General features: G+C 37.0%; 1 protein-coding gene across 12 annotated transcripts; it reads left to right on the top strand.

Annotated features, from left to right (window-relative positions):
* The first annotated feature begins 34 nt into the window (after nt 1–34).
* On the top strand, nt 35–25,881 carry Unc-104 (kinesin family member unc-104). 12 transcript variants are annotated; one of them, XM_083038828.1, is made up of 29 exons: nt 35–491; nt 10,562–10,740; nt 10,820–10,902; nt 10,986–11,064; nt 11,236–11,581; nt 11,673–11,928; nt 12,152–12,309; nt 12,457–12,596; nt 13,039–13,077; nt 13,919–14,056; nt 14,175–14,621; nt 14,714–14,919; nt 15,005–15,122; nt 15,412–15,584; nt 15,906–16,084; nt 16,712–16,849; nt 17,804–17,941; nt 18,304–18,422; nt 18,497–18,872; nt 18,957–19,047; nt 19,128–19,243; nt 19,339–19,879; nt 19,968–20,157; nt 20,650–20,897; nt 20,976–21,278; nt 21,716–22,003; nt 22,092–22,228; nt 22,309–22,410; nt 22,510–25,881. In XM_083038828.1, exons 2-29 carry the CDS (start codon nt 10,641–10,643, stop codon nt 22,610–22,612), a joined length of 5,352 nt encoding a protein of 1,783 aa, XP_082894954.1. In that variant the 5' UTR covers nt 35–491; nt 10,562–10,640; the 3' UTR covers nt 22,613–25,881. The 12 variants fall into 12 exon arrangements, with proteins under 12 accessions (XP_082894954.1, XP_082894946.1, XP_082894948.1 ...); XM_083038820.1 differs by lacking the exon at nt 35–491 and adding an exon at nt 527–841; XM_083038822.1 differs by lacking the exon at nt 35–491 and adding an exon at nt 527–841 and having other exon boundaries at nt 19,968–20,148.
* Nucleotides 25,882–26,186: the final 305 nt, after the last annotated feature.

Genomic DNA, 26,186 nt, shown 5'->3' on the forward strand with positions numbered 1-26,186 from the left:
ATGAGATTTTCCCGATTATCTCAACGGAAAAAACAAGGTTATGTTCGGTGAACTTGTATGAATCATCCAAGTGTCTCACTCTCGAGAAGTTAGTCATTTATTGTATGCGCGCGCGAGATCACGATCTTTATCCTCTCGTTGCGAGGAGAGAGCGCAAGTCCGAGAAGCTCGTGAGGTCGTGCTCGAAATTGGAAAGGAACGCGTAGAAGAGAAACGAGGGAGAGACGGGAGACAGCGTCTCGGTTCGCGCCGAAAGAGAGTCGCGGAGGAAAACAGAGTAACAGAGGAGAGGAAGGAAAAAGGGCCAGCGTTCCAAGTCGCGCGTTCCTGTCGACAATCGATCGCTCGTATTCGCACACCGGGGAAGTAGATTAGTGGATAGGAGTAGACTCCGGTCCACCGTGTGGCGTCGCGACTCGCGAGGAATCGTCGCCAGGAGCCAGTATGGCCGTAGGAGCCCAGCTGTTTTCACGTCACTGCCTACGTATCTGGTGAGTACCTATCTCTCTCGCTGTTTCGCGCCACTTCGGATCATGTATGTTTCGCGCTAACTTCTCGCGCCTCTCGTCTCTTTGTCGCGATCGCTTTCTTACTCGCTGTCGTTACGAGAGTGTAGCGATATATTGTGCGTGAACGCGCTACTGTGAACGCGACGTGATATAATTATTTATTTAAACGGCCACCGCGTTTTATCGACGACGAGTGGAGAGAGCGAAGCGCTCGATCGAATCGCCTATTTCTCTTTGTCTGCATTTTGAAGCCAACGTCAAAAATGAATCGTTTCACCTGTAATCTTGAGGCATATATCGAAAATGGATCGTGTCGTTCTTCGTACTTCAAGGTAAATTATTTATCTTCCATTTTATTCCGATTTATATATGTCATCTGACATTAAACTATATCAAAACTCTCGATAGTTGAAATTTTATCAATAAGTTACATAAAAATGTCACGAAATACTTTGCAATCGAAATTATCGAAAGGGCAAGATGAAATCTTGCCAAGTTTAGTATTCATATCTCAGGTTTTCTGCACATATTTATTTGCGAAAACGCGATTTCTGCTATCGGAAGCCGTCACAGTTTCTCAATTAATGGTACAAAAAGGTGGTTGGTTGAAATTTCTTGTGTATTTATTCTGAGCAATTCATATTGCGCATTAAGGGTGTTAAAATACTACAAAAACGTTAAAAATATTAAAAGGAATAAATGATGTATTGCATAATGCAATGTTATTAGGAATCGATATGTATTGTTTTTCGCTTCTTGGTCTTTATTCTTAATCAATTTTGAGATATTTTGCGTATTCTGTGGTAGACATAGAATCAATAGTCGAAATAGAACGGAGAGGGGACAGAAAAAATTGAAAAGCCAAAAACGACGTCGTGTTATTTTCATTGAACAGTGTAAGAAGTGAAATGGAACGGCTCGACATTTACGAAAAAGTATAAAGAAACAGTATCCTATTTAACATTTCACCATTATTATGTTACGACTATACTCATTCGTTTTATTCATACTTGTGCGTTATCCGAGTTGCTGGTTGCTTCGTGTAATTATCGATTCATGTGTTTTTTTTATTTATTATTAAATGTATTTATCGTATATTGAAGATCTTTATATTAAAAAGGGATGTTAGAGAAATATATTCTTATTGTGTTAAAAATTGACATTAACATTATATAGAGAGATTATAATCTTTATTTTTGTATCCATAAAGAAATGGAAAAAGAATAGAAAAACGTCATTCTTTCACGTTATTTTTCATTAAATCTAAGAATAATACAGTTTAATTTGATTTTATAACAAGTATTTTATTTTTGAAATTGAAATTTGCATCTAAGAATAATAATATATTACGTGAGCGTAAATGTAATTTACTGTGCATTTGAGAGATAATTGATTAATCGCAATTTTGATTGACATTTTCAATTAGCGAAAAATAAAATGCAATGTAAGCAGACACTTGTAAAATAATGTCAAACCGATCGAGGATTAAGCTTACACTGGAATCGGTAATTCGTATGTTAATTATGATTCTTATAATTCGATAAATGTTAACATTGATTTTATAGTCATTTATATTTTGCTGTGCTTTATAATATTTTATTATTTATTTGAGCCCTTGATTTTTATACAAAAAATTATTTTAATTTTAATTTATAAGTGAAAAATTAACTTTATTTTTTTTTTTATTTTTTTTTTTTTTGTCAAAGAGGAATTAACTTCAAATTTATTCCACCAATTTGTGACACCCAATCTGCGATCAATCTGTCCCCTCATTCTCGTTACGTTTTGACCCTTTTATGCTCACAGATCGTTATAGATAATGAGTACCTCCAGATTGACTAAAGCGAAATAGCATGATGATAACGATTTGATCAGGGGCGGAAGGAGTACAAAGGGAATTAAAGGGTTCGCGAAGGTTACGACAGGCCATATAGGCAACATTTCGTGATAAAACGAAATGCGGGGGCTAAGGTAGGTCAGTAGTAATCGATGTTTCGAGTATCGTGATTACTGAATTCGTTAACGACTCGATATTTTGGATGACACGTATATATATAATTTCTATCTTCTGTAATTATGGACTTATTTGTCGATTCACTCTCCGATTAAAGCGCGTTTGAATCTGATAAGCGAAAACTTAATTGTCAGTTAGCTTCAATTTTCTCCTTCAATTAAATGTGCATACGCTAAGAAAAAATTACTGCTTAATCCTTATAATACTAAAATTCTAAATAATAGCTTTTAGATAATTGTTTTAGATAATTGTTTTATCAGTACATATATCAATATTGAAATCATTGAAATGAGAATGTGCTAAATACATAGGTATATATACTATTTTATTACTTATGAAATAAAAAAAAGTGAATATTATATATATAATATTTTTCGTAAAAAACTGTCATTCTTTCAATTAGAGATTATTTACTAAATTCGGAATTTTATCATTTTTGGTTCATAATGTTAGATTGGACATATAAATTACTTTTGATTGCAATTCAACAATCCAAATAAATGATAAAATAGAGAAACGTGTGGAAATAAAAATTTATTCTTGAATATATTTTAAATTGACTTTTAAGAATCTATTAGAAAATAAAACCATTTGAATTTTAATATGATTTTCTGTCTGATGTGATTAAAAATACAGATAACGTGAAAATAGATGACATCCAATATTTTCAGAAGTTGAAATCACTTCAAATTATATAAAGTAGCAGTAGCTAAAACCGACTGCACCAGTTTTCAAACATTTTGTTATAAAATATTGGTACAGAATATTTTCACTTATGTATAAATTTTTTTGCATACATAAAGCTTGCACGAGACTTCACATATTTTTCGCACGTATTCTCTTTCTTTAGCAAAAATGTCAGATTAAAAAAATTGAAAGATCTCAGCCTTGTAAGACAATAAAATCTTTCCGCAAATTTTTAGCAATGCTAAAAAGTTATTAAAGAAAGGAGAAACTTTTCCAAGGAAAAATTGGCTCCAAATTGATCGAGGAATCCGTATAAGAAAATGCGAGGGAGGGTTATGAGTCATTCTCTCTACATCTATACACATCATCTGGTTGAATAGTCTCCTTCTATATAGAACAAGCGAGCCAACAAATTGAGCGAGACTCATTCGTTAATTGATGATTCGACTCATCAAATTTTCTAATTTAAATCGAAATGTTGTTCTCTCTCGGAAATGTCGCGTTCCTCGAGACAGAGCCGACGCGGCGACGCCGGGCGTCGCGTCACGTTACATGTTAATAATTCACCCCTCGACGAACGGCGCGTCGAAAAGGGGATGATTTTTGTATAGTTAATCGACGTTGACGTCGAAGGGAAAGAGAGAGAGAGAGAGAGAGAGCATTTGCAAAACGCGCGCGCCGACTTTTACAAGAGGATGTGTAGGCGATGTGTGTTTGCGCGCGCGGTACCGTCGGCGATGTCGTCGTGGATATCTTTTACTTATTGATTGCTCCGTGGAAATTGGCCGGCGCCGCCTGCGTCGCATCGGTCGATCGTCGGGGTTGCAGGCTGACGTCACTCGCTGTGCCTCCGCGGGCTATTGATTTTCTCCCTCTAGGCGCGACGCGATTGGTCCATAAACCGAGAAAGCGGCCAGAGAAAACGGCCCTGGACCACCACGATGTAGTCGATCGACGCGCGCAACCCTCTACCCTCCGCACCCTCCGTCGACGTACTTTAGATCTGTGTGTATATGTATGTATGCTGTCTGTCTGTCTGTCTGCTATGTGTATATATGTATATGCGAGGATTTACACGTGTAAACGCTCGTGCGCAGATGTGTGGGCGGCCACGTTGATTCGAATCCAACCACCACCCCTAGTGCTATGCCGGAATCGCGATGCCGCTCGAGAGTTTCATAGGAAGAACGTAGACGGAAACGCGTTCCGGGGGCGTAAACCGTCATCGAATTGCATTCGGAGAACGCACGCACGCGGAGGGTGACGCGCGCTCTCACCCTGGAGGTAAGCCGTGTCGAACGATTAATCGGCTTCGTAATGTTCCGGAACGCGGACTCGTCCGCAGCCTGATGGCCGATCACGCGCATCGGTGAATCTACATGCTACCACCTTCTGGAGGGCGCGGGGTTGACCTCCAAAGAATTCCTTCATTTCGCAAAATGAGATTTCTCGCTGGAACGCCGGCAGATGAGTTACGCGCGGGGACGTGAATGAAATTCATCGAATATCTTGGAATTTTATGTAATTTCGGCGAGATTGCCGAATACCAATACGCATTCTATTTTTTTATATTTATATATGTATATATTATATACATTATATAATATGCATTGTGTATATAATATATATTTTATATAATGTAATCTGTGTGCAGAAATGTCGATCGATAGCCAATCACGACTTGGCACGAGACACTATTGTCTTTCGATAAAACGTGTCGGATGAGAATTTTTTTATAGATATATAACATGTATGAGTCATATATTGTACACTGTATGCCTGTATGGAACTTTTATCATAACATGAGGGTAATATACGTAAGGATGATCTCTCAACCCTTCCAGCTCCAATAGATAATGCTCATGCATTTCAATGCGAAGGTCGTTTAAACATTTTTCCATGGATAGAACATTCAATTTGAACATTGTACATCATTCTAAGATCTTCCAAAAGATTTCTTTGGGGTGAGAAACAGTTCCCTAGAATGATTCCCATCGCATAAGTAAGAGCATTTTTATACGCAATCTTTAAAATCGAATCTCTGAAATTAGAGAATAGGTTTGATTAATTTTTAGTTAACGAAGTATACTCCAAATGCAATAATCAAATCAATCACTATCCGATTTAAAAAAAAAGAAACCGTATTTAGAACATTAATATCCATGCTCGACATCTTCTCTTTTAAACGTACAATGTATACGCTGTTATAAAAGCTGAAAGGTAATAATAACCGACGTCTCTTTTATGTACGATGACATGTTTAATGTATTCATTCGACACGATAAATTGTTTGTGCACTATGTAATATAAAGCCACATAAAAGCCCGAGGCAAAAAGATATCTATAAAAAACGTAGCAAAAATATCAGAGATATTATTGGTCTCCTTTGGATTTTTGCCCTGTTTAAAAAATTAATTGGACTTACAAATTCGCGACAAATTTATGAAATATTGGGCGCGTTTTTAACAACTTGTCAGATTCATTTTTTTGGTATCAATTTTTACGGAAATAATTAATTAGTAGCTAGAATTGACTAAAATTCTTTCTCTCAGGTCATACGGATCTAAAAGTTGAAAGTGGATACATACAATCGGAGTTTTAATCAAAAATTTACTTATTTCAGTTTTTATTTATAAATAACATTTATTTTATCTCTTGAAATTCTGCTTTTTTTAAGCAAGTTTGACGTCTATCATTTAATCAAAACAGGTCATACGAATGTTTTAATAAATGTTCACGTGTATTGAAGATTTATTAGTTGTGCCAAATAAAAACATCTGATTGATCTCACTTCATATAACATTATCACTGTAGATTTTACAGTTTATTATTAGATATAAAAACGATCTAAATAGCATTCAATTGGCTTCGGGTTTGATGAATTTGCCGAGTATTGACAAAAAATCATTATTATTAACAAAAACATATCTCTTATATATCAGCAGGCCTATTCTGTAACTTTCTCATAAAATTCTTTCTATATCATATTGTCCCACGATTATCATGATTTTCAGAGAAAATTCTCTCAGTGTAGAAAATATAATTATAATTTCATTGATCCAAACCTAGTAAATCATGCGTTATAATTGTAACGCAAGCGTTAAAAAGTTACAAAATAGACCTGCTGATTTCGATATGATTTAATAAGTAATTTTTTTATAATAAGTACATATTAAATATTTTACTAATTTCTTAATGTTGAAGTCTACTTCTCGGTATTAATTCACAAATGCAATCTCTCTTTGATGGTATCTTATCTAAATATTCATTAGATGCACTTATACAATGTCATGCTATCATTCGCGATCTAAATCTAAAAAAAAAAGAAAAAAAAAAAGGTCGAGGTTTTAAAGGAGTCATTATATGTATGTACGGGTAGTTGATGATCTACGCGATAATATCTGAAATATCTGCTATTCGACGGCGTAATTAGATCAACGCGCGCCTCGTGCACTCGGGTGTTAAGTCTCCCCTTCGCACCCCTAATATATAATGCACGCGTGCACACACTCTGCTTTCTTCCATCGAGAAGAATATGCGGTATATAAGTTTACTTTTCGAATGTGTGAAAAATAGCTCGAGTGAATTAGATTGCGAATGTCGAGATATAATTTGATAAATTTTGACAACTGCGTTCTAATTAGCTCCCGCTGTCTTCTCGCCTAAAGGAGCTCGGGAGTTACTTAGCGGAAGATATTTGGGTTCTCGCGGGTACTTTGTTTCTCGTACCATATCCAAGAAGGAAATCATGAGTTGCGCATGGCAGGGAGCGAATATTACAACCCTTATTATGACCGCCTACGAGGTATTCGCGCGTGGTTTCTAGCTATACCTACCTACTCCCTTTTCTCTCTATCTCCTTACGTGATTAAAATACGGTGCGGTAATTCGAGACACGGGCTGCGACCGGGGATACTTTAATTTAATAGGATACACGTGTTTTTATTATTTTTTTTTATCTACAAATATATATGGGCGATGAAACATTTGATATTTGATATGACTAAACAACCTGCTTTATATAGAGCTGATTTTGAATATTTTAACAATGAGTCAATGCGTGACTTTACACACACGCTGTTTCTCTCTTTTAAATTATTTTTTCAAAAATATGAAAATAAATAACGATAACATATTTATTATACAATAAATTAAGAGGTAGAGTATAAATAAAAATTCTGTGATTTGTTTACTATAATTATTTTACAGTTTTTAAATTAGATAATTATATAATATATATGACGAGAAAATATATTTATTCGTAATATACATTAAACGTAAAGATACACAGAGAGAATTTTCTCTTATTTTAGAATTTACCCTGAAAATCATGATAATCGTGGGACAATATGGTATAGAAAGAATTTTAAAAATATGTTTGATTAATTTTACCATACTTTTAGTAAAATTAATCAAACATATTTTATATTTTATTGTGATAGATATTATTTTTTATTGTGATAAATATTAATCAGAGAAATTCTCATAAAATTCTTTTCATACCATATTGTCCCATATGATTACCATGATTTTCAGGATAAATTCTTAGAGAAAATTCTCTCTGTGTACAGGAAATAAATATAAATGAGAAGAAAGACGCTTTTTTAATTCAATTTTTTTAAATTTATTTTATAATCGTGATCTGTCTTTTAAGAATAGCGCATCTCTTTGCTCAACTAGACATCAATATCACGAGAAGATAATCCTAGAGAAAAAGGGAGAGAGCGAAAGAAACGAAATAATATCAATCAGGTTTATCGCTATTAATTAAAATTACGGGAAAAAAGAATGCTTTTCCTGGAAATATCGAGAGAAATATCGATATTCATACTTCGAAGGGGGCAAGAAGTATCAGTACCCTACTAAACTTAAGTATCCCTACTCTAGACCCCCGAGCCCGTGTCCCCGACGACGACGACGACGACGATGACGACGACGGACCAGCACGCAGGCGCCGACGTATACGTCGTCGTCGTCAGTACTCGCCACAACGGGGTAACAACGGGGGTGGCGTTGCAACACGAAGCGAATTCGCCAAAGTTCGCTCTGACAGACAGACAGACAGACAGACAGGCAGGCAGACTAATTCGTACATGCGTGCGCGCGGGTGTTTGTACACGCGTGAGTGTTGTCATTACGCGCTATAATAATGTCATCAGCTTACGGGGGTTTCGCGGATCGCGGATCGTCCAGCGGATGGCCGACGTAGTGACGTATAGTGCAATCAACGCGAAGCATATCGCGCCGCGACACTCTTCGTGATCCGAGGGAGAGTCAACCTTCCCCGCGGTGAGGTCATTCCGAGGCTCTCCTTCAAGGTTTGCACCCTCTTTCCTCGCATCGGAGACGAGCGAACGAACGGCGCTCCCCCGAAAGGTAAGGCCCGACCGCTCCGTATCCTCTCCGTATCCTCTCCGAACGTGTAGACGATCGATCGTAAAAATCCACATATACGCTGTTCCTCGTCTCCACCCCTTCCGGACCTTCCTCCGCGAACACTACTCGGACGCCGTCGTATCGATCACACCGCTGCCGTGATGGTGTTTTGTACGTCAATTACGAGAGTGGTGGCCTCGCAGAAGGGATGTCTTCTTGAAATGCGATGATGACGTCGAATGTCATTTCTATATGATTCTTCCCCATCGTATCGTGCACCCTCGAGCCTGATCCCGATAGAATTTACCTGCGATTTCAGGTGTTCTATATGCGAACTCGCGACAAACGGCAGGCTTGCTAAATTGGAATCTTGAGTTTCTTTAACTCTTATTTCAGTATTTTTCACTATACCGATGAAAAATATGCCTTGTAATATATTTAACGATTGTTTCATGCATCATATGACGCGATATCTTATACGTTTCTTTTTTCTTAATTAAAATATATATTTTTTTCAAACATGTTCTTCTCTAGATTTATCTTATTAATATGTATCATTGAATAATCTTTTTGACAAATCTCAATTGTGAAAATGCATAGAATATCTCAATATTATTTTAATGAAAATATTTAAAGATTTAAATTTCGTTTTCGTTAAAAAAAAGTAAGTAAAGTAAGTGTAAAGTGAAAAGTATATAAGAGAATTGATTTTCGTTAATAGGGGTGAAATGTTAAATATGTAAAAGCTCTAATTGTTTATCGATTATATTTTATTTTATGAGAATTTTCAAGAAAATATATCTACAAATGAGATCCATTTGCAAGTATAATTATACATGTTTCTAAACTTTTATTCATTTGTTTTTATACAATAACAATATTACCATTTTAATTGTGGAAGAGAATAATTTGACATTTGAAAAATGAGTTTGTGTGAACTATTCTTTCATTTCTTCAGGGAATTTATGTCCATTTTCTTCAGAGCCACAAGCTAGTTGTAATTGCATTTTTTTGCATAATATTACTTCTTCATCTTTTCACGAATAGAAGACGCGCGCGCGCGCGCGGTTTTACTAATTAATTATTCTTCCGATAAAGTCTACGTATTTCTGTACGGATCAATGACCCGTGCTATGCTTCAACGACATTTGTAAATGTAGGAATCGTTATATATTATATTCATTTCACTCGTTTATTACTGTATTGATCGGATTTTATCGTAATCTTTTTCGCTCTATGAATAGGAATCTGTTATTTTCGAACTTCAGATATTCTCCATTAAAAAAGATGTACTACGTTTTCATAAAAAAGAATTTATTACAGATTCACGATCTAATAATATTTTTGAAAAACACAATGTAAAACGCATAGGGTTAAAAGTACGATTATACGAAGCTTAAAATATATGAATTTTATAATCCTTGAAAATAATCTGGTATAAAATGATTTATTCATTGTCAGTGATTCGTGTCAACGATTAATCCGACTCTGTTTGTGTGATAGATATTCTGTAGGCGATAGAGATCGTGAAAACATTTTTCTTTTTTTATTTTTGTTTTTTTTTTACCTCTATAAAAAAGTATTATAAATAATATATATAATTATATTAATAATTTTTAGATATGTATTGTTAAACAAATTTATGAAAACTATTCCATAATTGCTTTTTGGTCGTTCCCTTTTAATAAATAATATTCTGTTGAAATAAGTAGTTGCTTAAAATTAAGATAAAGTAATATTTCAACTATTTAAGAGATAAAAAATTAATAACTTCAAACACGTTGCGATTGAGATTAAATATTAATGAATTTCTAATATTGACCTTTTATTTGCAAGAAGGTCTTTCTTCTATCTGAAAGATGAACTTTGACTTAAGAAATTTACCGGCTGTACCATTAATAGATTTGATAATGGAGTACCATTAATAAATTCGACGATGATATTATACAATAATCGAAATAAAATTTTGTTGCAGAGAGTCGAGCGAGAGGAAGTTATCACCAGCACCGCCGCCGGCTTTATCCGACGCTAAGTTAAAAAAAAAAACAAGAAAAATGTCGTCGGTTAAGGTGGCGGTGAGGGTACGACCCTTCAACCATCGCGAAATCAGTCGTCAGGCACAATGTATCATAGATATGACAGGGAGTACCACTTGTAAGTTTCTTTTTGACTCGTAATTTAAACCGGCAATACGTAAACTTACGATGCTATATCCGCTATTTTTACGTTGCAGCCATAGTGAATCCTAAAGCCACACCAGGAAACAAAGAGGCTGTCAAAAGCTTCAATTATGATTATTCCTACTTTTCTATGGACGTAAGTGTATTTTTTTTTTATTTTAATGAGAGATATCAAGATGATATTATGTTTATTTCATGATTAATTTGACGTTTGTGCAGCCAAACGATGAGAACTATTCAACTCAGCTCATGGTTTACAAGGATATCGGTGAAGAAATGTTGGAACACGCCTTCGAAGGTAGATATTAGTTAACAGATGAGTTAAAAAAATTAAAATTAAAATTAAAATTTATTGAAACCAACTAATTAATTTACACACATAATTAATTTTTTTTTAAAGAAATTGATTAAGATTAATTTGTACATTTCATTATAGACGTTATACAGTTTATTTTGTTTTGTGATACAGGGTATAACGTTTGCATTTTTGCATACGGCCAAACTGGCGCCGGTAAATCTTACACCATGATGGGTAAGCAGGAAGAGGGACAGGAGGGAATAATACCACAGATTTGCAAAGATCTGTTTAGGAAAATCAGCTATACGTCTAACGAGCGATTGAAGTATTCGGTAGAAGTGAGTTATATGGAAATCTATTGCGAGAGGGTGCGCGATTTGTTGAATCCGAAAAATAGGGGGAATCTTCGAGTAAGGGAACACCCTCTCTACGGACCTTACGTCGAAGATCTTTCCAAATTGGCCGTACTGTCGTTCGAAGATATTCACGATCTCATAGACGAGGGTAACAAGGCCAGGTTAGTCTACCCACACAAACATACTAGTTATTTATATAAATTCCTTCTGTAATATAATACGTCATTGGAAATTATACTGCAATTATTCTAGGACTGTCGCAGCAACAAACATGAACGAAACATCCAGCAGATCGCATGCTGTTTTCACTATATTCTTTACACAACAGCAACAGGATTGCATTACCGGTTTGATGACAGAAAAAGTTAGTAAAATATCGCTGGTTGATCTGGCTGGATCCGAGAGAGCCGATTCGACAGGCGCGAAAGGCACACGACTAAAGGAAGGGGCTAACATTAACAAGAGTTTGACAACTCTCGGAAAAGTTATCAGTGCCCTGGCCGAGATTGTAAGTATCGTATCTTGTTCAAATCTTTTGTCATATTAAATATCGAATATATAGTATATTGATATCGTTATTACGCATTTGTTTGCTGCTTTTTCGCGGATTGTTAGGCGGTAAGTTTATCGAAATTAAAATTAGAGATTAAAAAATAGAGATTAAGGAATAAATTAATTATACAAGTAATATCTAATGGCTTTTTTCCATTTGAATTTATGTTTCTCTATAGGCAACGAAAAAGAAGAAGAAAGCTGATTTCATACCATACAGAGATTCGGTTTTAACGTGGTTATTACGAGAGAATTTGGGTGGAAATTCGAAAACCGCTATGATCGCAGCAATTAGCCCTGCTGACATCAATTACGATGAAACACTCTCAACCTTACGGTAAGAGATTTTCATTGCTTGTTATATATATTTTTTCAACTAATTTTCGATCTCCCAAAGTTTGAATTAAAATATGAAGAGATTAACTCTTTTGATATTGAAGAGATTAATTATTTTGATCTAAAAGATTTTTCGTTTTACTCACAGATATGCGGATCGAGCGAAACAGATCGTTTGCAAGGCCGTGGTCAACGAAGACGCGAATGCCAGACTTATCAGAGAACTCAAAGAAGAAATACAGAAACTACGGGAACTTTTAAAACAAGAAGGAATCGACGTGCAAGAAGGTAAAGATATCATTTTTTTTAGTAAGGCTTTAGAAATCAATATAAAAATTGAATTACATATACAATATAAAGCTTTTTATTATTGAAAACATACGAGACGAGGACAGACTGAATAAAGTTTAATCAATAATTAAATGCAAATATATAAATATTCCCCTAGTTAGATTCTCTTAATAAATTCACAGGATATGTATAATTATATATAATTAGTATCGTCGTAAATATATGACTTATTTTATCTACGATGCTAATTGTCGATCGTTTTTTCTACGATTTAGATATAGATTAGATAGTAATATAGCTCTCATAGGAATCAACATGCGTGTCATATAAAACTACCTGAATTCTTGGTTGCTATAAATTAATTGCCATTGCACAGCGCGCGACAGAGACAATCCATTCACAGTATTTTTTTCTTTGTTTCTCCTTGCGCTCGACATAGGGCCAGATGGCAAAGTTACGTACGAAAAGAAAGAATCTAGTAAGTAAAAAAATGCTAACAATTCATACAACAGCAAAGAATACAGTCAAGACAGGCATCGTCTCTTGCGCCTCTTTTGTAGACATTATTATTATTTTTCTTTTGTTTATGCGCTTATATTTTACTGTCAAGCGCAAAATGTACTTATGAGTGGGGTACATATATATGTCAATTTCCTCTTTTGTACGTTTGCTTCACGAATTTTCTTTGTCTTCATTTAATGTACGTATCTGTCCTGTTGAATACCTATCGCGATTGCGCTTCCCTCCCTCCATGTCCGGTAATTAGCAACTTGCGATAATTCTCAAGGTTTAAATTAAATTAATTCAATCAATGCTGTGTAATCAATAATCAATTATGCTCGTTATTATTTACAAGAATAATATGAATCGAATAAATAAAATAAAAAGAAAATGTTACGTTATGGAAGAGTGAAAATATTATATAAAGACAATATATAAAGATGTTATAAAAAAAGTCGATAAGATATGTTATAAAAAAAAGTCGATTGAATTTATAACCGAAAATACATACAATAGATATCGAACACGGCGATACACATTAAATCATGATTATACACATTTAGATCATGCTCGGTGCTCTGTAAAACGCACCACAATTTATTCGAGTTACATCCTTAAAGCTTAAAAAGGATTAATTAATTAGCAACACGATATGTAAACTCTACAGCTTCTGGAATATGTCTCTTCATCTACGCCACTGCTTTAATTATGGCTTTTGATGTTTACGTTACGATACACACGATACCGACTCTGACGCAGGCTTGCTATTTTAAATATTTTACATATTTTCTCGCCTCTTGACGATCCTTATTTTGCAGGGGACGAAATTATCAGAACGAACAAGCGAAACGAAGAGGACACCAAGGAGACTCGGTCGAGGCTCTCTTCCCATGCTACATCTACTATCGCCGAAAAGGCGGTTGATCAATTGCAAGCGTCTGAAAAATTGATCGCAGGTAACTAGGATTATTTTAATGTAATACCTTTGTTATTTTTATCTCGTAATATAAGCGACGCACAGAGATTAATAAGTGTCATCGTAATATTAATTTTAAATTCTATTCTCCGTTTTAGAATTGAACGAAACATGGGAAGAGAAGTTAAAGCGAACCGAATCGATTCGCCTGCAACGCGAAGCAGTATTCGCCGAGATGGGAGTCGCGGTGAAAGAGGACGGCGTCACAGTGGGTGTATTCTCGCCGAAGAAGACACCGCACTTGGTTAATCTGAATGAGGATCCCCTCATGTCAGAATGTCTCATCTACTACATCAAGGACGGATTCACGCGCATCGGTAGCGCCGAGGCGATTATACCCCAGGATGTTCAGCTGTGCGGTCCGCATATACTCAGCGAGCACTGCGTTTTCGAAAACCACGAGGGCATCATAACTCTCATACCGAAGAAAGGAGCTTTGATCTACGTCAATGGTCGCGAAGTGACCGAACCTCTTGTTCTAACGACTGGTTCGCGTGTCATTCTGGGAAAGAGCCACGTTTTCCGATTTAATCATCCCGACCAAGGTAAATTGCAAAGCTGTAATGTTTGAAATGTGTGCGATTTAAGAAGTTACGTGTATAAAATATCGTGTATTTCTTGTCGTTCAATTATACAGTACGCGAACGAATAGCGAACGGATCGCCGGCGGAAACTCCTGGCAACAATGAACCAGTCGCAGACTGGGACTTTGCGCAGGTTGAGCTGTTAGAGAAACAGGGTATCGATCTAAAGGCTGAAATGGAGAAGAGATTGCTTGTATTGGAAGAACAGTTCCGTAAAGAAAAGGAGGAAGCTGATCAGCTGTTTGAGGAACAACGAAAGGTGCGCATACGATTCACATACGTGATCTTTCTTCATATTCATTCGTGTATACATTATTACGATTGACGATTGCTTCTATGAATAGAGCTACGAAGCGCGGATAGACGCATTGCAGAGGCAGGTGGAAGAACAAAGTATGACGATGTCTATGTACAGCAGTTACACGCCGGAAGACTTCAACAACATCGAGGAAGACATTTTCGGTGAGTATGGAAAATACAATCGCTTTTCGGACGTGTCTAATATTTTGATATAGCTTGCCCAATTGATTGGGCGTTTCTCTTACCTTAATTACTCTGTAACACTTCCAATGTTGTTTATCATAAATTACCACACCATTGACATATAAAGGTTTACTGCATGCGATGAAGCTTACTCACTTGTCGATAGGATATATAGCATATATTTTCTTAACGAAGTAAAATCGGTATTATCTTATGAAATGCTTGGCTTCTCTCTGACTGTTTTGCCTGGTAATGGCTTGCATTTCAGTCAACCCATTGTTTGACGCAGAGAGCAACTGGACCGAGAGAGAGTTTCAACTGGCCGCTTGGGCCTTCCGCAAGTGGAAATATCATCAATTCACGAGTTTACGGGACGATCTTTGGGGCAACGCGATATTCCTTAAAGAGGCTAATGCCATATCCGTTGAACTAAAAAAGAAGGTACAGTCGCGGACGTATGACGGAAAATTTTAGCACGACCCTTCTTTGACTGGTGTCTTTGACTTTTGCACTAATGTATGATCGTATACTTCCGGATATAAACTTTTCCCGCATATTCCCGATGTGAATAACGAAAATTACGTTTACGCGATCTTCGTGTAATTTATGCGTATGATATTTCTTTGCAGAATTATATATATCATGCATTTTACGAAAACGACACTCCTTAATTCGTCGTAAATTCGTATTTAAAAAAAATACCCATGAAAAAGAACTTTTTTTGCATAATGGATTTTGCTACATTAATTTTCTCTCTTTTAGGTTCAATTCCAATTTACTTTACTCACGGACACCCTTTACTCGCCGCTACCTGTTGATCTTTTACCCGTTATGGATGACGAAGAGGAGGATGAGAGGCCGTTTCCACGCACGATCGTTGCTGTTGAAGTCCAGGATACGAAGAATGGTGCTACGCATTACTGGACATTAGACAAGCTAAGGTTTGCTTTATATTTATTTTATATTTATATACTATAGCTTCTGCAATTAATAGAACATTTGAGAGGAAGAGAGATATAAATGAAACGCACATATTCTATACTTCTCTAAGAAATAAGAATAATCTAACATATTTAATAATTTTTGAGAAGAAATTAACGATATTCTATATTAAATAATTTTGTAATTAAATTATAATTAAATTATACATATATGTATATCACTAAATTTATACATCCAGCATGTTTTACAATTATCGTGCAATTATTTATTTCTATAACAGAAATAAGACCTCTTCACGCAACGCGTTTGACAATCTCTTTTGTTTCGTTACTAATGCACGAAAGCACTTCTCGCGTGCTTAATAAAAACTATGTCTTGAAGATTACCTACTCGTGTCGGAAACTAATACTGATACGGAAACTAAACAATTTTGCGACAATATCCGTATCATCACGAGATGATAGAAAATCTTCCAGGCGCATCGCGCATCGTAATCGCGTAAAAGATGCTTAAAGTTATTACACTTGTTATTCAAGCGGCTTACCTCTATTAGATCGATTCGACATTCGGATAGAGAGCGCATATACAAAAGGACGCACAGCGAAGTAATACATGTTGACTTGTAGACAGCGCTTGGAGCTGATGCGACACGTGTACAACGAGGACTCGAGCCCCAGCACTCCGGAGGCCAAAGAGGATATTTTCCAATGCCTTACGGTCTACTCTAATCCGAAGTTCTCGCTCGCAAATCTTTTGCCTTCGAGGTTGGTGCGCGAGGCTCTCCTCCTCTTATCGCCATGTTAAAACACGCTTTACGCCCGGCCTCGAAGAACTTTTCATTATATCTGGCCGCAAGAGTCGTGCGTTTTATCGCCGTGCGTGTTTTTTGTCGTTTTTTCGCTCTTTCTGTCTTGTCTCAGAGGCTTTCTCGATATGGCAAAACGCGATGCTCACCGGTGCAATAAATGCGAAAACCGATAAGCTTTGCACTTGGAGCTCGCGAACATTCGATTGACGACTCTGCATGTTTTTTTTTAATTCGTAGCCTAACGTGACGAATCGGATCGAATAGATATATGTATGAGCTCCCTTCTCCTTTCTCCCCGCAAAAATTTAGCCCATTGCGTTTCTTATATCGCAGCACCGCTTCTGCTGCTGTAAAGAACATTTCTATGCTGTCGTCTGAATGTGAGAAGAATGTCTCTTCACATTCCGTGCACGTCTGTCTCAAACACCATCACATCTTCTTTATTATCTTCCACTGAGCTCGTGTCCTCACCATCTCGCTTTTCAACTTTATCATGCACGTGCATATTCGATTAAATTGCGATACTCATCGATTAAGGGAACGATGAAAAAAATAACGTCAGACGTGAAAAAAAATTCTAAAATTGTATATTTTTTATCAATTATTTAAATTATTAACGCTTACTTATGAGTGTTAAATAATACTTTTTTATATTGTGAAAACAAAATTTCTCGATAGAATAAATTATTGCAACTACGCGAATGTTATTCTCATTGTAACAATAAAGTACATGCATATATGAAAAGGCCAAAGAGGTCGAATCCTGAAGAAAATACTTAAAGAACATCTGAGGAACTTTTTGCTGAAGCAACACACGTTTTGATGATTTGACGCACCAGTTGCGATCGTATTTACATAACTATTTCTTATATGGAACTCGTAGTGAATAATAATTCTCTATGTTTTTCAGACAAAGATTGGAGCTGATGCGGGAGATGTATCACAACGAGGCCGAGCTTTCGCCCACATCTCCAGATTTCAATATCGAATCCATCACGGGAGGCGATCCGTTTTACGATCGATTCCCGTGGTTCCGCATGGTCGGCAGGTAAACGAATATAATTAGTATCAGGATTTTAATTACATTTACTTTATAAAAGTAATTTTTATTATCGTTACCAAAAAAGATGACGAATTAATTTCTGTTCCTTTTTTTAACGTTATTACACAAAAATCTACATATAAAACATAAAATTTTTTAGACATTTTTTTTTTATATTAAAATAAAATTAAAGCGATACTGATATTGATATAAAGTGTATAATAAATTTGATAATTTAATAATTTTAAATCAAGAAAATTAAATATATTGAAGTTAAAATTATATGTATAATTATATTATATAATATTTTAATTATATTTAATTATATTAGTATTATAATACTAATATGATTCCATATCTAATTTCAGAGCCTTCGTATATCTGAGCAATCTCATGTATCCGGTGCCGTTGATTCACAAAGTAGCCATCGTGAACGAGAAGGGCGACGTTAAGGGTTACTTGCGAGTCGCTGTACAAGCCGTAGTTGGTACGTAAATCCGTAGCCGTAGCGTTACGCTTCGTGTCCGTATATAAGACGTGCATAAGGAATCCTTTTTCCAGAAGAGGAAAACAGCGAATATTCGAGTGGCGTCAGACAATCAGCACGAATCTCTTTCGAGGACGATCTGTTTGGTGGACACAAGCACAACAAACGCAACACACTTTTGACTCAAACTCTGGAGAAGAATCGGCAAACCGTGCTGCATGAGGAGCGCGTGGTCGAGGGACACAACGAGATCAATCAGAAGGACATGAAGGACGAGGACGATATAGGGGACGCTGACAGTGGCAGAGGCGACAGTTCGGTTTCGAGCGACATGAAGGAAGAGGATTTGCCGGATCATTTGCAATCTGGCGTGGAATTCACCTTCAGGGTAACGGTCCTACAAGCTATGGGTATTTCTACAGAGTACGCTGACATTTTCTGTCAATTCAAGTAAGTACCTGTCACGACCTGTATTATCCAGTTTATTTTAAACATGATGTGTAAACATGCACTGCAATGCAATTGGTTTCGCAGCTTCCTACATCGACACGACGAAGCTTTCTCGACAGAGCCGGTGAAGAACACAGGCAAGGGTAATCCACCTGGATTTTATCACGTACAAAACGTAAGTAGTGAAACTCCTCACTGAGAAAGAGTTTTATTTGAATTAGATTGCACTTAATATTTTTTTGTATTGACACACAGATTACGGTCACGGTTACCAAATCCTTCTTGGAATATCTGAAGACGCAACCTATCGTCTTCGAAGTGTTTGGTCATTATCAACAACATCCGTTGCACAAGGACGCGAAGCTGGAATAGTGAGTGTTAATCGTATAAAATTGCTCCAACTCCATTATATATATTTTACTTGCAAGAACATTTCTCACATATAAAAAACACATTCACATGACAGCGTACGACAACCACCGAAGAGGATGCTTCCGCCTTCCATACCGATCAGCCAACCGGTTCGTTCGCCGAAGTTCGGCAGCGTTCTGCCGTCACCCAGCACGTCTCACGTGCACGCCAAGTACGATGTGCTGGTGTGGTTCGAGATCTGCGAGTTGGCGCCGAACGGCGAGTACGTGCCGTCGGTGGTGGACCACAGTGACGATCTGCCGTGTCGCGGATTGTTCTTGCTTCACCAGGGCATACAGCGACGTATACGAATCACCATTGTGCACGAACCCGCTTCCGAATTGAGATGGAAGGACGTGCGCGAGCTCGTGGTCGGCCGTATCCGAAATACTCCGGAACCCGAGGAAGAGGATAACGACTCGTCTGTACTCTCGTTGGGCCTGTTCCCCGGCGAGTATCTCGAGATTCCCGGTGACGACCGCACCATGTTCAGATTCGAAGCAGCCTGGGACAGCTCCTTGCACAATTCGACTCTGCTCAATCGGGTCACGTCTTACGGAGAGCAAATCTTTATGACCATTTCCGCGTATCTCGAGGTACGTATCAGAGATGTATTATTTAAATTGTTTTCTTTTTTTAGAAATAATTTTTAGAAACGTTATATTTTATTTTATATTGATTTAGCTGGAGAACTGTGGAAGACCTGCAATCATCACGAAAGATCTGAGCATGATCATCTACGGAAGGGACGCAAGAGTCGGCCCGCGTTCGCTTAAACACCTATTTAGCGGCAGCTATCGCAATCAAGAAGCGAATCGTCTCAGCGGAGTCTACGAACTGGTGCTACGTCGTTCTTCGGAAGCAGGTAGCCCAGGTTTGTTGTGTCTAACCATAGTGTAGTCCCGTGTTTCACTTGATATCACACTTTAAGATGGAATTCTCATTTCAAACTATATATTTCATCTGGAAAGCACTTGCATACTCTTTATCTAAATGTATATATATTTGTATCTGTGTGAAAGATATATATATCTATATATTTAGATAAATATTTAATGGTCGATAAATCCGTGATTTTAATATTTAAAATGCAAAGATATCATTTTCTTTTCGATATAATTCTCTAGCTTGAAAAAAGAGAAAAAGAAGCAATGTTCCAATATTATAAATGATTTGATTGTTTTAGTTCTATATGATATTAATTAAACATGACAATATACTATAAGCAACTTATTACCTTTCAACAAAATTCCTTAAAATATATTTTTTCATAAGCGATAGATGTTTTCTATTTTCTCATACTTTTTGCTCTTCCCTCTCTCTTTCGCTCGATACCCATCCCTTTTCCTTCCCTATTTATTTGTAGGAGTTCAAAGACGTCAACGTCGCGTCTTGGACACGAGTTCCACATATGTCAGGGGCGAGGAGAATCTACACGGATGGAGACCACGCGGAGACAGTCTCATATTTGATCATCAGTGGGAGCTCGAGAAATTGACGAGGCTAGAGGAAGTGGAGAGAGTGCGGCACACATTGTTGTTGCGGGAGAAACTCGGCATCGACAAAGTACAGTTCTGCAATAAACCTCTGCACGATTTCACGAAGAGCGAAAAGGTAGTTGCGTATTATCCTACGTTAATCAAAATCTACGCGATACACGATAATATATGCAATTTCTTTGATACGTCTTAGGATGTATGTAACATGGTGGCAAAAGCTACGAACGAACCACACGCTAGCCCGGTGAAGCTGAAACGCTCGACCAGTAAAGACGTTTACGAACCCTGGGAAATGACCGAGAAGGAGCGCGAACTGACGACCAAGTATATTAAACTCATCCAAGGAAGAATCCCGAGCAAGGAACCGATACTACTTGCCGATGTTTCGCCCGGGGAGGACACCATAACCGATCTATCCGCGTCCATGATGTCCTCGGTCATATCATCCTCGTCTCAAGAGTCAGTATATGCGAGAGCTAGCGATTTCTTCAAGCAGGTAACCCTTCCTGCATGCCTCGTGAGTGTTCCTGCTAGTAGCGGTTGTCCACGCTTTGCTTCGTTCCTCTTTAGAACAAGATAGACAATGTGATATCCCCGAAAGTTGAAAAAAGTTAATAATACGTTCATTATCAATTTTGTAATTTTGATCTGATTCTAAAAATACATAAATACATGAAAGCACCGAGTGTTTTGAAGTGATTAAAAAAAATGAAAGACAACACTTTTACTTTTAACGCCATGTAGCGCGGTGATCCACAACACGCCATTTGTCTAATTTGGCTCAACACATATTATATCGCGTTTCTTTCAAGCTTTCAAAACATTTACGCTTTCGCATTCAACGCGTGGCATTTGAGACGCTCGAGTCGTCCTGCCGAGATCGACAACCGCTAGTACGATTGACTCGGGGTTATGCTGGAGTGTTACTTGCAGGCTGCTGATATAATAGTATGGAGCAGGTCTAAGTCGTGCCTCCTTAGGTTAAGCTCACCGGAGAGGGCTAGATTGCAAGAGCTCCAGGAGAGTATATTGGCGAGCGAGTCGGCCAATCAAACCTGCACCGTCGCGCCGCCACCGCTAGGATCGTCCTCGCCGTCGAAAGAGCACTTGGTACTGTATGTACCGGAGGTGGAAGAGATACGCATTAGTCCGGTCATCGCGCGGAAGGGCTACTTGAACGTTCTCGAGCACAAGACCAACGGTTGGAAGAAACGCTGGGTGGTACGTTTATCATCGTTAAACGCTCTCTTACCTTGCCTTGCGTATCTGAGTGGCAAGATTTAATATCCTTTTCTTTTCGTTGCTTCAGGCTGTCCGTCGACCATACGTTCTCATTTTCCGAGAAGAAAAGGATCCCGTCGAAAGGGCGCTAATTAATTTAGCCACGGCTCAAGTCGAGTACTCCGAGGATCAGCTGGCCATGGTGAAAGTGCCGAATACGTTCAGGTAAAAAAAAACCTATAGAAAGATAAATATATTATATAATCGTGTACAACATATTCTGAAACCTGTCTGTCTTTATTCAGCGTCGTTACCAAACACAGAGGATATTTGCTGCAGACTTTAGGCGATAAGGAGGTCTACGACTGGCTATACGCGATTAATCCTCTCCTAGCTGGTCAAATTAGGTACGTGTAACAAGCGAAAAAACTCGATTCGCTCCTATTTTTATCTTAAATTACATGAAACGATAGATAAAGTGTACTTGATGCTTGACGCTTTCGTAGGTCGAAACTCGCACGCAAAAGTCCGGCCGCACCGAATTTGAGCAACGGCGCGCCGATCGGCCTGACACCGACTCTGGAGCAACCGAGCAATCAGACCAAGTGAGTGGCGTTAGCCGACACTATGGCCGGGGTAACGGGTGCAATAGCAAAGGCGTCGGAAAGAATGCTGTGCTGGTCACACTCGGCCTTAGAGTCCCAAGACTTGTGCAACTTTCGATTCCCGCTAGTCTTTGATTGATCCTCGAGCGGAGGATCCTGAGCTGTCGAGATTTTAATCCACGGTATATCGACAGTAAACGGTAAAATATCAACGTTTTATTTTACGCAGCGTTCCCTTAGCACGTTTACAGGGCGAGAAAGAGAGGTGATGATGCTCGTCTTTCGAAGAAGTTACAAACGCGCGTGCAAATGTAATTCGCTAAACTGGTAAACCAAATTACCTGTTTACCTGTCACTATCATCGGAAAATTCGTTTCCGCGTCTCTCCGTACATTTCGAATTCGCGTTCGAAGTGCTTTTCACGTCGACGAGACGAGATCAAGGATCCGTGCGCGCGGATGTTTCCGTTGAAACTTTTATTTCCACGACGCGTTGATGTAACCTACCTACCGTGATACCCCTTTAAGCATGCAACGTGTGAGAAGGATAGAAATGCATTTATGCCTAATAAACGTATTCTTAAGACGATCACTGAAAACGAGGTAAGAAATACACGTTATAGATATATCTGTAGAAGAAGTATGCGAGAGAAAGAAAATATAAAGAGAGAAAAAAGAGAAAACGAAACGAAGAGATTTGAGAAGATATTGATAATTTCGTACGCGAGCTTGAGACGATCGCTTATATAGTACTCTCGGAAGAGTATCTACGATGAAGGAAAAGAAACATTAATACGCAATTTTCTATGAGAATTAGATTCCCATTCTGTGTGTTCACGTTTTTTTTTTATTTATATTCGATTAAGCAAATCAGATTTAGATGATGATGCTGAGCATCCAACTTCGACAATGTGAAAATGTGGTACTGTTGTTGTACACGCAATCGATTGACCGTCGCTAGATGAAGATTTTACTTTCCGAATTGAAGATTCTTAAATAGTTTTAATTGATATATGTACTAAGATGGGATAACATTGCTCCAATACAATTTGAATTTTGTATCGAAATGAAAGAGATTTGAATATTATCTAAAATGCGAAAAGTAAGGAAAGAGAGAGAGTTGCCACTTCTTGAAGCATAAAGTTTATAGAATACTTTCTATTTTAATGTGATTTGGAATTTTTTTTTTTTTTCGCTAATACGTCATACTGTTACCTTTGATATAGAGTAATTTTATCCTGTCTTAAGATATATTTTAAAATCTCTGTGTGCCATATATTCTCTTTTAATACACTTGGCAGTTTTAATTATATATATAAATAAATTAAAGAACTTTTAGTATAGAGCAAAGAAATACAAGTAATGAGAAACTAAATGAAGAGAAGACTTGCATATAAACAGTATTTGCAATTCTTTTTGTTCCTAAGAGTCTCCGTTGGAAAAAAAAGAGGGAAATTTTAATATATTCCGCGATTGCAAATGGAAAAATATATTATTGCAAACTTCTTCGAAACACGAATGAATGCGAGAAAGTCGACAAGCAAGCAAGACGCGTCAAGAGACGCGACGTAAAAAAGAAAAACAAATTCCATTCGTATAACGCGATCGATTTACGATGAAAATCATCGTCAAAGTATTTCGTATCTCCTCTCGCAGAGAGTAACATACGCGCGATATAAATACATAAAAAAAAATTACCCTTAATCTGTGACGATATAGACGCCACATTCTGACGCATCGTGTTTTCATGTCTACATAGAGTTTAAGCGATTCTCCTCGAAGATGTTCGCCGAACGCGAGTTGGCGAACATAATCGATGATTCTATATCTGACGAGAAAATGTTCTATTTCGGACCGAGTTGAATTTTTAACGAGTTCTCATTCGTTCGTATTAATTTAAAGAAATGGAGAACAAAAATTTAATTACATAAGAGGAGCTTTTTGCTGATTTTTCTTTTTCAAAGAACCTAGAGAAGACGAGCGAATATTCGTCATAAATTTCAACGATCCGAGATTGATAATTTTCTCGTAATGAGACGATAGATGTAGTCGATTACGTTGTTCACAGAGGCTTTTACCAATTCTCTTACGACAACTTGGATAACACAGGGGTGCAACGTTATATAAATACATACATATATGTCTATTGTGCACTTCTCACCTGGGGGTACCTCAAATCTTTGATATTTAATTCACGATATGCGTGCGAGATGTCCAAGTTCGAATATATATATATATATATATATATATATATATATATATATATATATATATATATATTCAAAGGTGGACATTCGATGTATATCGTATTAAAAGTAGATACATAATAAGCGTATTTCATGACATGGCCGTTATACAATATATTGACACTATTGACGCACATATTCGGGGTGTACAGCAGAATCCTAGATTTATTCGACCCTTCATCCCCCTACCACCCCATCGAGAGTACCTCTATTTCTATCAGATACACCCGTGTATTACAATTGGAAATACATTTTATAATCATGTCGAGAGCTCCCTTTTACTCTCAAGATCACGTGTGTGACATAAGATTTCGACAAAGTATATATTTTGGAAAATTATTCAATTACTGTCATTACATCGTTGATAAAATCAATATCCTCTAATATTTCTCTAATATTAATATATTAATATAATAATATAATAATATATTGGTATATTATATATTTAATATATAATATATTAATATTTATTATTTAATATATAATATATTGATATATTATTAATATATTAATATAAAGGAACTGCATCCGGATTCTACTGCATGTGAAAAAAAAGATTTTTAAATGTTGCCCCTCACCCTCTATCCCCCCTCTTATAAATCTATCGAAATGGTCTATCGATTTCGTGTACCTTGTCTTCTAAGAAGAGGGAAGATTTTTCCCGATCGGGGTTTCCGGTATTTTGACGGAAGACGATTATAAATCTTAAAACTCGCTTGATTCTAGTCTTACGCGCTCAATTTCGAGGTCGATTTTTTAATTATTTTTTCCCTCGATCCCCTATCCCTTCAATCGTGCAACAATTCTCAAATCGTGGCTTACGCGCGAAATGTAATGCCCCATCACACTATTATCGTTTTCGCTTGCTGACTGTTGTAGTATCTGATAGTTTTATTTTGTTAACGACACACCGTAATGTATTTTAAACTCGTAATTATATAATAAGTTGAACATAATGGGCTCTCTATCGACTACGCCGAAAGAAAGTGGTACACACGAAAGAGAGAAAGGAAAAAAAAAGAGAGAGAGAGAACAAAAGAGCAGAAACGCGAATATTACGAAGGAATTTACATCATATTTAAGTCGTTGGAGAGATTAATAATTATTGTTATTATTATATAGTAGACAAAATATAAGAGAAAAGAACGATAAGGTGAGAGTGAGAGTATGTACGAGAGATTGAACGAAAGGGAGACTGACAGAAAGAGAGAAAGAAAGCGATAGAATCCTCAAAAGGGGAAGAAAAGAGAGAATGTAGATGTGCGAAAGGGAAAATATGTAAAAGTATGCGCGAAGGAGACACGTTCGCTTATATATATACATAATATACAAA

Source organism: Prenolepis imparis, unplaced genomic scaffold (genome assembly GCF_030444845.1).
Source record: "Prenolepis imparis isolate NDT839.2.m4 unplaced genomic scaffold, iyPreImpa1.0 SCAF_5, whole genome shotgun sequence".
In the NCBI taxonomy this organism is placed as follows: Eukaryota; Metazoa; Arthropoda; class Insecta; order Hymenoptera; family Formicidae; genus Prenolepis; species Prenolepis imparis.

Excerpts from the sequence above, each read along its gene's own strand:
- Unc-104 (XM_083038820.1), top strand. The coding sequence starts at position 813 with ATGGATCGTGTCGTTCTTCGTACTTCAAG. Across the intron at positions 11,929-12,151 it reads TCAGTGCCCTGGCCGAGATT|GCAACGAAAAAGAAGAAGAA; the intron begins GTAAGTATCGTA and ends GTTTCTCTATAG. Across the intron at positions 19,880-19,967 it reads CCATTTCCGCGTATCTCGAG|CTGGAGAACTGTGGAAGACC; the intron begins GTACGTATCAGA and ends ATATTGATTTAG.